Raw genomic sequence first — 10,727 nt, 5'->3', positions numbered from 1 at the left:
GGGTGATCAGTCAATCAATCAGACGCGGGCTTGCGTGATTTGGGTCCGCTGATGTCGGGGAGAAGAAGGAGGAGGATGGGTGGGGGGTGGGTGGGGGGCTGCTGGTGCTGTCCGCGGTCCTGCTTGCGAGCGCCATCTTGCTCGCTAATGCTGGGGGAAGGGGCGGAGGGGGGATGCTGAGGGGCATTAACGCGCATGCGCGCGCGCGCACACAAAATACAAAAATGGAAAGACACACTTGCGTAGGCACGCGCAGACGCTCCGCAGAAATGTTTCCGTGGGGGGGGGGGCAGCCGGGATTTCGCAACATTTGACTTGGCCGCCTGCTTGTAACTTGATTCTTATATCAGATTCATTCACTCGTTATCCGTCGCTTGTACTATCTAATTCTACCTCATGCACTGATTTGCTCGCTAACAGCCAATCAGAGTGATCGATTTTGCATACTTTGATTGCTTGGCCTGTTCATTGAGTCCTTTGGAAAAAGCACAATGGCGCAAAAATCGTAAACGTTTCTCTATTTTACGTGTCCATGTTGTTAGCTTGCTATGCTGTGAAAAGTCACGATCTTCATTGACTTTGAAAAAGGATCAAATCAATAATATTCATTAAAGGCCCATTTGTGAAGAGTTTGCATTGAGGTAAGTCGTGCTTTTTAAATACACGCTTTGTATAATTGCAGTGTGGTTAATTATCTCTAACAATCCATCCATGAAAATGAAAATGGAGGACAGCCACAGAGAGCAAAATGTCCCTCTCGATGTGGCCACCATAGCTCGGCACCTGCAGGAGTCCTGCAGCAGGATACACACAAACACGAAACCGGTAACACAAATACAAACAGACAGAAACATTGCACACGCGTACACACAATGAGGATGATTGCCTTTCCTTTACTCTTATGTAATCATCAGCGCATTTATAATTCATACAGATGAACATCACCTTCTATTTTCCCTCTAAACACAAATTTGTGTAACACACAGGCACACGCACACGCACGCACACACCAGCTGAGTGTCCTCAAAGGACGCGCTAGCTGTGTGGCTAATGCTAACGATAGACGCTTCGCGTGCACTTCCTGTTTTCAGTCAAGTGAACAAACTTGAACGTCTCTAAGTTTGATTACCTTATGTTTGAATGTGAACTAAGATTATTTAATAAAGTTTGAAATCTTGTATAAACAAAAACAAAAAAAACTTGAACGTCTCAATCCAGCTGACGAAAGCACAGAGGCATTATGGGAAATGAAGTCCGACGAGCAATTGAAGGCAGCAGTGCTCGTGGTGATCGATAGAGGGCAGCAAAGTTACATCACAACGTGTCCAAAATTTTGACTGCCTGTCTCCGCCATACGAAAGCAAAACGAGGAAGAAAACAAACACGAAAATGGGGAGACGTCATATCAGATTTCATAAGCATTACATTCACTTCCGGGTCATTTGCAAGCAAATGTATAACCCAAAATGGAACGCGGCATTAGCACGAAAGACACGGAAAGGCAGCAGAGCTGCAGTGAGATACAATCGCCACTAGACGGCGACCCAGTCAAGCCTATAAAAAAAAGGAATCTATACAAACTACTTCAGACACTAAAGACAAGACAGTATGGATTTTTAAAAATATGTACGTTTTCTTCATCCATCAGAATTCTTACACCTCAGAAGATACGTGCCCCTGCCACCCCCTTTTTTTGGTGACTTGTGGAGGCAGCACTTCATCACAATGACACTTGTCAAATAATGTAGCGGTGTGGCGCACGACATGGCAAACACAATTTGTCATTGACTATTTTTAGCCAAAGCTAATGCTAATCTGTGCAAACGCTGCAGCTCTGCTTACCTTTGGACTTTGACATGATTGTGCTTCGGGCTAAGTTCGCTGTGGGACTTTATCCAAGGTTTTATTCATACACGCGTTTTCAGAAATGTCATTTTCAGATCACTTAGAAAATTAATCTATTACTCTAAAATGGACTTTTTCCCCAACCATTTTTTTCCCGTGTGATGTTAAAAAGTTGTTTGCTATAAGATTGCACACCTCCTTTAAACACACATGGCAACATTTTTGAGTAAAGACTTACTGGATTTCCCGTGAAGTTTTATGATTAACTTTTGTTGTATTTGCCGTGTGACACGTCAGCCCTCACACGCGCTCTTTTACAAGCGCTTTTATTGCGCACTCCAGTTATTCATTCACTTGACACTTGAAAAGCGTTTCTAATTCTTTCATTACACACAAAACAGGAACATTCAAAATATAATAAGTTACCGAGATGATGGAAGTCACAGTCAATAAAACGCACTCGCCGCATCCCGTCACTTCAGTCACGTGACTTTCACTGCCAGTCATGAAGGCACTTAAAAAAAAACTGCCCAAAAAAGAAAAAGAAAAAAAGTTTAAAACAAGCATGTCTAAAAAATATATATATAAAAAAATATATATATATATTTTGTGCTTGAAGATTTATTTTTATTTTTAGACATGCTTAAAAAATTGGACATGTCATAAGGACATGTTTTTACACATAAAAAACAAATATATATATAATAAACGTCTTAAAAGGAAACATCTTAAAATCATGTCAAGCGCTTGTTTAAACGTTTTTCTTTTAAAAGCACTTCTAAAAAGAAAAATGTTAAAACGTTTTTTTTGGGAAAAACAAATAAACACTTGTCTCAGTAGAAACATGTAAAAAGAAAAAAAAAAACATCTCAAAACAAACCTTTAAAAAAAAGCAAACCAACAAGCAAACGTTTTTTAATTAGCGGCTAGCGCTCCAATCTGCTGCTATCCTAGCAACAGGAGAGTCCAGTTGGCGGTTGCCACGGCGACCGGTCAGCAGACAGTCTGGCTCAGCAGGCTGCTTTTGCTTGCGGTTCCGTCGGCGCGCATCCAAAAACGGGCACTGGCCGACGTGGAAGCCGCTGCAGCACAACGTGAGATGGCGAACACACGCTCAGCTTAGCGTGTTGCCTACGTTGCTTAGCTCGGGAGGCGCCTGCTTGCCCTCCTTGTGAACGAGCCGTCGGTGGCCAGCACGAGTGGTTGAGGACATGCACAATTGCTGATAAGAAGTAAACGACACCTTCAGGTGGTGTTCGGGATTGTTACTCAGCACTCAAGAGTGTTCAGAAACATTCAAGAGCATTCATCCGGCTGCGTTCAAGAGTGTACAGGAGCGTTCGGGAACACCGAGGGACGTTCAGCAGTCGACAGAAATGTTCAGGGCACTCCGAAAAATGCACTAAGCACGTTCAAAAGCCTTCTTGAGCGTGTTCACAAGTGGTTGAAAATATTCACGAAGGAGTGTTCGGTCATGTTCATTCGCTCAGAGGCATTCAAGAGCATTCAGGAGATTTGAAGTGCGTTCAGGAGAGGTCAAAAATATTGAGGGACCCACAAGAAGAATTCATTCAGGAGTGTTCAAGAGCCTTACGGGGCGTTAAGTAACGTTCAGGAGCATTCAGTCAGGTGTGTTGAAGAGCGTTCAGAAGATTTCAGGAGCGTTCAGAGGAGCACTGAGCAGCTTGAGCGGTGTTCAGTAACGTTCAGGAGCTCTGAGGAGCATTGAAGAGCCTTTCGAAACTTGTGCGCGTTCAAGAGCGCATGTAGAGCGTGATGAGGCCGGCTCGGTGCAGCCGCTGCCACAAGTTCAACTCCAACTTCAAGTCGTGGTTAATGAAGAAACCCACCGGGTGGTACTTGCTGTCGTAGTAGTGGTCCGAGTACTTTTTGTACTGCGGCGTCATGAAGCCGTACGCGCTGACGCGGTCGCAGCTGTGCAACGCCGCCAGCAGCATGACGCCGCCCGTCGACGGCCGGTAGATGTTCTTGTGTTTGGTTTTCAGGATTTTGGACGGGAGGAACCTGCAAGGAGAACATTTGCGTGCTCACTTGGAGGTTTGCCGCCGTCAGCGGTCGGGAGGGCGGGGCTTGCTCACCTGTTTCGGACGTAGCGGATGAAGTCGGGATGGTACATCTTCAGCTTGGCCGCCGTCACGTCTTTCCCGAAATACGCGGTCGGACTGAGCGGGGAAAATGACGTCGCCGGATAAAAAAAGCATCCAATCAGAAACAGGACGTACAAACTGATCACCGCAGCAACACAAACTCTTTCAGCTTTGGGCCAATTGACTCATCAGGTGATAATCCAAGTTACCTTTGATGACTTCAAGCCACTCTGAAGTCATTTCGGCCCATTTGGGTCACATGATGCCCATTCAAGGTGTTTGACTTTGTACGAACTATGTCAAGTAAAATTAAAAGAAAAGAAAGTGGTGGCACAAATATTTGCATTATGAATTCACATGTAAAACAGAACGTTTGGTGTTCCACAGGGTTCAATTGTGGGGCCTCAGTTCTTTTCATTGTTCCATCTGGAGAAAAGAGCGGTGCTTGTTTTAAATTTGTCGGCATTCCTGTCGTATATTATTGCCAATCGGTACGACATGCCTCACTGCAAAATAAAAACATTTAAAAAGTGGGAATCTGACGGCCCAGCAGTGAATTGGACTTTTGGTTGGGGGCGTCGGCCTTAAGTCACTTTTCACAACTTGACGTCCCTCTAAGCACCTTCAAGTCACATTTAGGTGCTCAAAGTCACTTTGATTAGATTGATGTCACATTAAGTCAATTAAGAAAAACATCTTAGTTAAGTCATTACCTGGCAGCCATTTTCACTGAAGCAACCCCCTTCACTCCCGGCTGTTTTACTGGATTTGGACTGATTTTGCAAGGCCCACAGAATATTCTGTTCTATTGCTATAAAAACATGGAAACTACCCAAAGAAAGATGAGAGTCTCTTCTTTCATCAGAAAAAAAGTATATTTCTATCTGTTTCCGTTTTGCAGCAATGAGCATTCGAATATAGCTAAGTTTTATCATTATTCACAAATCTGTTGAAAACACTTGTTGCAACACGGCCCTGGCTGATCTCTTATACTCTGCTGCCACCTGTTGGCCAGTTTTTGTAATAACTACAATTGCTTTAGGCCACCTCTTCATGTCAGAAGCTGCATCAAAGCCTTGCATTAAAAACGTTTAAAAACGTTTTTGGGGGTGAAGGTATTAAAAAATTTTTTTTTTTTTTACATGTTTTTGCGTTTGAGTGACTTGATGCAAATATTCATTCCAGAAGCTCCACAAGCTGACAGCAAAGATGTAATTAGCGATATGCATGCCGGTGTGCGCCACTGACTCTTTGCCTCGCTCCCGTCCTTGCTCAACGAGGGTGCGCCGGGCCGCCGCCTTCATTAGCAGGTAGTCGCGGTCGTGGTCGGGCAGGAAGACGTAACGCGTTTCCTGTCCGGGGGGGGGGGGGGGGGGATGTCAGCGTCATGGGTCCGATGGCCACTTCCGCGAGCGCTCGGCTCACCTGAGACTGAGGCGGCCTTCGGTAGCCGGCCGAGGCGTAGCTCCTCATGGAGTTCATTAGCGTGTTGGTGGAGAAGGTGTAGTGGGTGGTGCGGGTCCCCACGTCGTCCTCGAAGCCCGCCAGGATGGCGCCGTTCGTCCTACGACACCAAAGTGTCACGTCATCGTTAAAAGGAAGGACAACGCAAACCTCGATGATGACTCGACTTTGTCGCTGATGTTGGACTCAAGACGAAAACTTTTACTGTCCCACTTAAACTGAAACTTAGGACTTGGCTGGATTTTCTTTTCCATGTGAACGTGCAAAATCCCCAAAAGTCACCTGAAGACGTAGTGATGCCCGTCGATCTCCTTCCCCTTCTTGGAGTCCTTGAGGATGCCGCCGTTTCCGACGACGGCGCAGCGGATGCAGCCGGACGAGTTGTCGCGACCATCCCAGTCGTCCAACATCGCGCCGTTGGCGGACGAGTTGAGCAGCGCCAGCGCGTCTGACAACGCTGTCCAGAAGTAAAAACAAAACCTTACTTGGAGGAAAGTCTGCAGCAGAAATCACATACTAAACGAAATATCAATGGGACCGTTGCAAAAAGAGAAGAACTTATCTGTTGAACTATAAACTTGAAGCAGTTTTTTTCTTTTTCAAACTCCTCATTGCATATTATTCATGAATGTATAATGCTGACGAACATAAAAAAAAAAGCTTTCTAAAAAGCGAGATTGACGCAGATTTAACTTTGAATAAACTCCAGCAGAAAATGGTTGATCTTGAAATACTTCCTGTTTTCTCCTTTTAAATGTTTGAAACCAAACAGTCTGCTGCCATCTAGTGGCCAACAATGGAATGGCACCCAAAATCAAGATGCAGAACAAACGAGTTGTGGCAGTCTTCTGTCAAAGTACTGACGTTGTTGTTTTTTGTGGCATTTCTCGAACGTCAAGCCTTGTGTCAATAGAAGCGTGTTTCTCAAACATCCAACAAAGGAGCAGCTTTCGCGTTATTGATCTTGGACACGCCCAACTGCACCTTTTACTGCTCCGAGCACTTCGAGTCCTGGACCGACTTCAAGACTTTTCTTTTTTTATGACCGTCTTCATTTCAAAGTACATTTAAGAGTCAATGAAGACGACGCATTCATTGTTTCAAGGAAATGTTTGAAAGATGTTCGTCAACGACGACGACGGCGACCGTTCTTTTTGTTCTGGCGCGTTTGATGATTCAGAAAGAGATTTGAAAATGCACTCGTGCTGCTACTGACTTTGGTAGGTGAGGCTCCCCCAGCCGTTTGCGCCCACGTACGGACTGAGGCGGCGGTATTCGGCGGGCGTGGCGTGCTTGGACCACTGCAGCACCGGGACGTTCTTCAGGAAGAGCCCGGACACGTCCGATTTCGGGACGCGGCTTCGGATGGCGTCGGGGCAGTCCTGCGCACAGGAAGTGGCACGTTGAGCTCATCCTTACGAACGACCATCAATTCCAAACCATCCCAACAACAGCATCTCAAACAAGAGTCTAACTTTGAATTCAGCAAGGTTCGAAAAGGATTCTCGGCATGACAACAAAACAGGATTCCAAGCACGATTCCACGATTCTGACATTGAATCCGACATGATGATTTTAGCCACGATCATAAAGTCATTTGAAAACAAAGAATCAAGCAGATTTTGGTGACGATTGCAACGCAACTCGAAGCACGATTGCGACACCTTCAACTGCATCTTATTCTGACATCACGCCGGGCTCCGCTCGACTCGAGTCATCGGCATGACGGCGCCGCCCTGTGACATCATCTTGTAACCATGGAGACCAAACGAGTCAACAGCTTTTTTTTGGGCGTGGGTTCACTTTTTGGTGAACCGCATGAGGCGACAGGCAGCAACCATGTGACAGTTGGCTGCTAAAATGATTGGAACACAATTCCAACATGACTTTCACATGAATTCTAAAATGATTTGAAACATAATTGCAAGCTAATCCCAGCACGATGAGCAGCCATGAATTCAACATGCTCCTCCCAAATCGATTTTGAATTGGGATCTCGCCTGATTCCATCAAGATTTCAACATGATTGGATCTCTTGATTACAAGCGGATTTTCACAGGAGTTTAATGATGATTGTGATCATGAATTCAAGCAGATTTTTGGACCAATGAGACGACAGGAAGTTTGCACCCCACTTACAGTTTGCGGCGGTACGTCTTCGCTGGTGTACGCGTCTCCAATGAAGTCGGGTTCGGTGGGCTTTGGGGAAACGTTTTGACGCGAGGTGGAGCGAGCGGCTGGCGCCGGTGTCGTCCGCAGCGCTAAGTCTCGCGGTTCACTGCGGAAGGTCAAACGTTGGTCAGTTGGCGGCGCACGTTGATGACATCATGAGGAGAGTCGACATGTTATGTTATTTTTTGCTTTTCATCATTGCGATACATTTTTCGGAGTACATCGTTTGTGATTGGTTGGAAAGTAGACAATCAGAACTTGTATTAAATATTAGCATTCAATTGATTCAAATGTTATATTTCATTATTTCATCATTTGTCATTTATCTAATGAAATAATTGTCAATAAAATAAAACCTATTTCCCCCAAATTCTAAAACATTCTAAAAACATTTATTCATCCAATTCCATTTATTGTAAAAATACAACACAATTATTTCATCATTCAACTCTTTTATATCCACATTCAATTCTATGTTTTAAGCTGATCTGTGCACGTGTCCGATTTCAAACTCAAGCGTAAAAGTCGGTGATGTGAGACTGACCTCCACGATGACCCCAGGTGGGCCCAGGACAGCGCCAGGGGGGTCTCCAGGCTCCCGGACAGGAAGTAGACGCATAGCACGGAAGCGGCGGTGACGGCGGCTAGAGCCAGCTGCCGCATCACCGACATCCCTGCCGGCACGCAATTTGGCACGGCCGCACTCACTCACAAGTTGGGAGCTTCAATGCATCCCCCCCCCGCCCCGACTCCACTGAGGGTGCATCGTGTGCTCTGTGTACGTGTGAAGGCGTGAAGGCGTGAAGGCGTCCTTGGGGCCGATGGAGAAAGTTGAAGATCTGGTGGAATTCTCTGCGGACAACAAGAAAAAGTTGAAGACAATCAGCAGACTGGTCGTCATAAACAACTACAGCTGTTTGAAAGCGCTAGAAATGAAGAGGACTTGACTTGATTGCTAAGGCTAATCTGTGCTAGCACACGCAGATCTGCTTACCTTCCGACTTTGACACGATGGTTCATTCCATCCGCTGGACTATTTGCCCGCAAACGTGCCCTTCAAAGTGTCGAAGCCACTTGTTTTCACTCTCCGCGTCCTTTATCTACTTCCTGTTTTGCCAGCTTGGCTTCCTGTTGCTCGGCCGAGTGCTGATAAGTCACGTCGACACATAGCGGCCGTGACAAACGTGGCAGTGGTGGCGATGAGCACGCGCGCGCGTGCGCAGAACGGGAAGCAGAAACGGAGCAAAAAAACAAAACCAAAAACAAGAACTTAAGCGCGCTAAACAGAATTGAATCTGTTGGGATTCGAATCCGACTCAAAGCACGACTGCAAGCTGCTTCTAATATGATTCCGACTCATTTTGACTCTTAAAGTCAACATGGCTCCAAGCACGAATCGAACATGATTTCTACATCACTGTTACAAGGATTAAAGGGCCGATTCCAACATGATCCTTCAGTGATTCCAACTTGTTTTTTTTCTTTTTCACCACGACTCCGTGTTTCTTGTCCCATTCAATCAATCGGATTCCTCCACAATTCATTCCAACAAGAATTTCAAATGATTCTTAAGACGATTGTAACCATGAAGGCAACCTGATTCCAAGAAGTGTCGGCTTTTCCACTCGTGCGTGCGTCACTGTTACCTGGCGAGAGTCGTTAAGAGTGAAACACAGCCTGACGCAGCCCCCCCCCCCCCCGCGTCCCCCCGTCCTTTTCCTGGAACAATCAAGTACACTGGAAGGCAAGGCAGCGGTTGTTTGTTTACCTCAGACTGCTTAACAACCAGAGCCCGGTTGTTCAAAACTTAACCGCTGGTTAAGTCGATTTAACCGCCGGTGAACTTAACCTCTCTTTGGAATCACCTCCCACTAAATGTTGGGCAAGCTGCCTCTGTCCATTTTTAGAAGTCATCTTAAAAAAAGCATTTTTATTCTTTCTCTTTGGACTCCGCATGAGACTTGGCATTGTATTAGTGCTAAGCGGTAGCGTGCGCGTAACTCGTCATCCGAATAATCAACAATGTCAAAGTTAAGCCCTCGATAGACACAGGAGTTAACCACACTGTTGAAAAGTTAACTTTAACAGCAAGTTAACAGCCGGTTAAAGTTAACAACAAGATAACAGCGCCATTAACGTTAGCGGTTGGTTAAATCTACTTAACCAGTTAGTTAACGGCGGGTTAAGAATTTAACCGCCGGTTAGGGGTTAAACGGTGGTTAAAATAAGCGAGAATTGAAGGACTGAGCCCAGGAATTAAACATGATCTCCAATCAAGCCAACAGGATTCCAACAAGAAGATTCTGACAATGAAAAATGATTCTAAAGCACAAATCCAACACGACTCCAATCTGATTCCCAACATGGACTTGAAAGGGTTGCAATACGATTTCATGGATGACTTTTCAACACGACAAATCACAAAGATTGAAAGTTTCATTACAAGATCATTCTAACCATGATTCAAAGCATTTATCTGGAATATTAAGTAGGAATCTGAAATGTTTTGATCACGCCTGTAATCTCAAATCCATTATGATTCCAACCTGATTTGAACAATTCAAGTGCTCTGCGATTGCCGTAGTGCGTCTGTGGTGGGAGGGGGTGGGGGGGGGGGGGGGTTGTGGGGGTGGGGGGGGGGGGGTGTTCAAAGGCCTCACCTGGTCCGGACGGTCCTCGACGGTCCCTCAGCCAAGCTTTCCGAGGACTTGGAGGCGCTTTGAGGAGTTGGAGGCACTCGACGACACCCGGCTGCTGCCAGGACCGCCTTCTGGGGGGGGTTTGGGGGTGCCTTGTCCCGTAGGGTGGGGCCACTGACTGTGAGAGAGCAACAGCTGCTGGCAGCAGTGGGAAAGGAGTGGGGAGGGGACAATTTGCAGCCAATGGGAGCGCAGCGGGCGGGTGACTCCGAGGGAGGACTTCTTTTTTTCTTCTTCTTTTTTTTCTTTCTTTTTTTGTCTCCCGTCTTTGTGGACGCGGATGCTCAAGCTGACTTCTACTCTTGGTGGGAAGGGACGAAATACTTGAAATCGTCAATTTTAGGGGAACGTTTCCAAATGAATGCAACAAATAACCTGCTTCATTTGAATCATTAAATCGCCAATAAAAATAAATGTACCAATTCTTTAATGCAATTCG

General features: G+C 45.8%; 1 protein-coding gene across 1 annotated transcript; it reads right to left on the bottom strand.

Annotated features, from left to right (window-relative positions):
• Nucleotides 1–2,138: 2,138 nt before the first annotated feature.
• Nucleotides 2,139–9,266, bottom strand: st6galnac (ST6 (alpha-N-acetyl-neuraminyl-2,3-beta-galactosyl-1,3)-N-acetylgalactosaminide alpha-2,6-sialyltransferase). Its single transcript, XM_086064076.1, has 9 exons — nucleotides 8,584–9,266; nucleotides 8,134–8,441; nucleotides 7,557–7,695; nucleotides 6,634–6,799; nucleotides 5,700–5,874; nucleotides 5,379–5,517; nucleotides 5,202–5,305; nucleotides 3,945–4,028; nucleotides 2,139–3,870 (listed from the first exon to the last, which is right to left on the bottom strand). The coding sequence occupies exons 2-9, from the start codon at nucleotides 8,259–8,261 to the stop codon at nucleotides 3,600–3,602; spliced, it is 1,206 nt and encodes a 401-aa protein (XP_085920202.1). The 5' UTR covers nucleotides 8,262–8,441; nucleotides 8,584–9,266; the 3' UTR covers nucleotides 2,139–3,599.
• Nucleotides 9,267–10,727: the final 1,461 nt, after the last annotated feature.

Source organism: Leptonotus elevatus, chromosome 20 (genome assembly GCF_054856555.1).
Source record: "Leptonotus elevatus isolate MCC_2025b chromosome 20, RoL_Lele_1.0, whole genome shotgun sequence".
In the NCBI taxonomy this organism is placed as follows: domain Eukaryota; kingdom Metazoa; phylum Chordata; class Actinopteri; order Syngnathiformes; family Syngnathidae; genus Leptonotus; species Leptonotus elevatus.
Note: the sequence above shows the minus strand (reverse complement) of the source record. Positions and strands in the feature narration are given on the sequence as shown.

Excerpts from the sequence above, each read along its gene's own strand:
- st6galnac (XM_086064076.1), bottom strand. The coding sequence starts at position 8,261 with ATGTCGGTGATGCGGCAGCTGGCTCTAGCCGCCGTCACCGCCGCTTCC. Across the intron at positions 6,800-7,556 it reads AAGACGTACCGCCGCAAACT|GACTGCCCCGACGCCATCCG; the intron begins GTAAGTGGGGTG and ends TCCTGTGCGCAG. Across the intron at positions 5,875-6,633 it reads GGGGAGCCTCACCTACCAAA|CGTTGTCAGACGCGCTGGCG; the intron begins GTCAGTAGCAGC and ends ACTTCTGGACAG.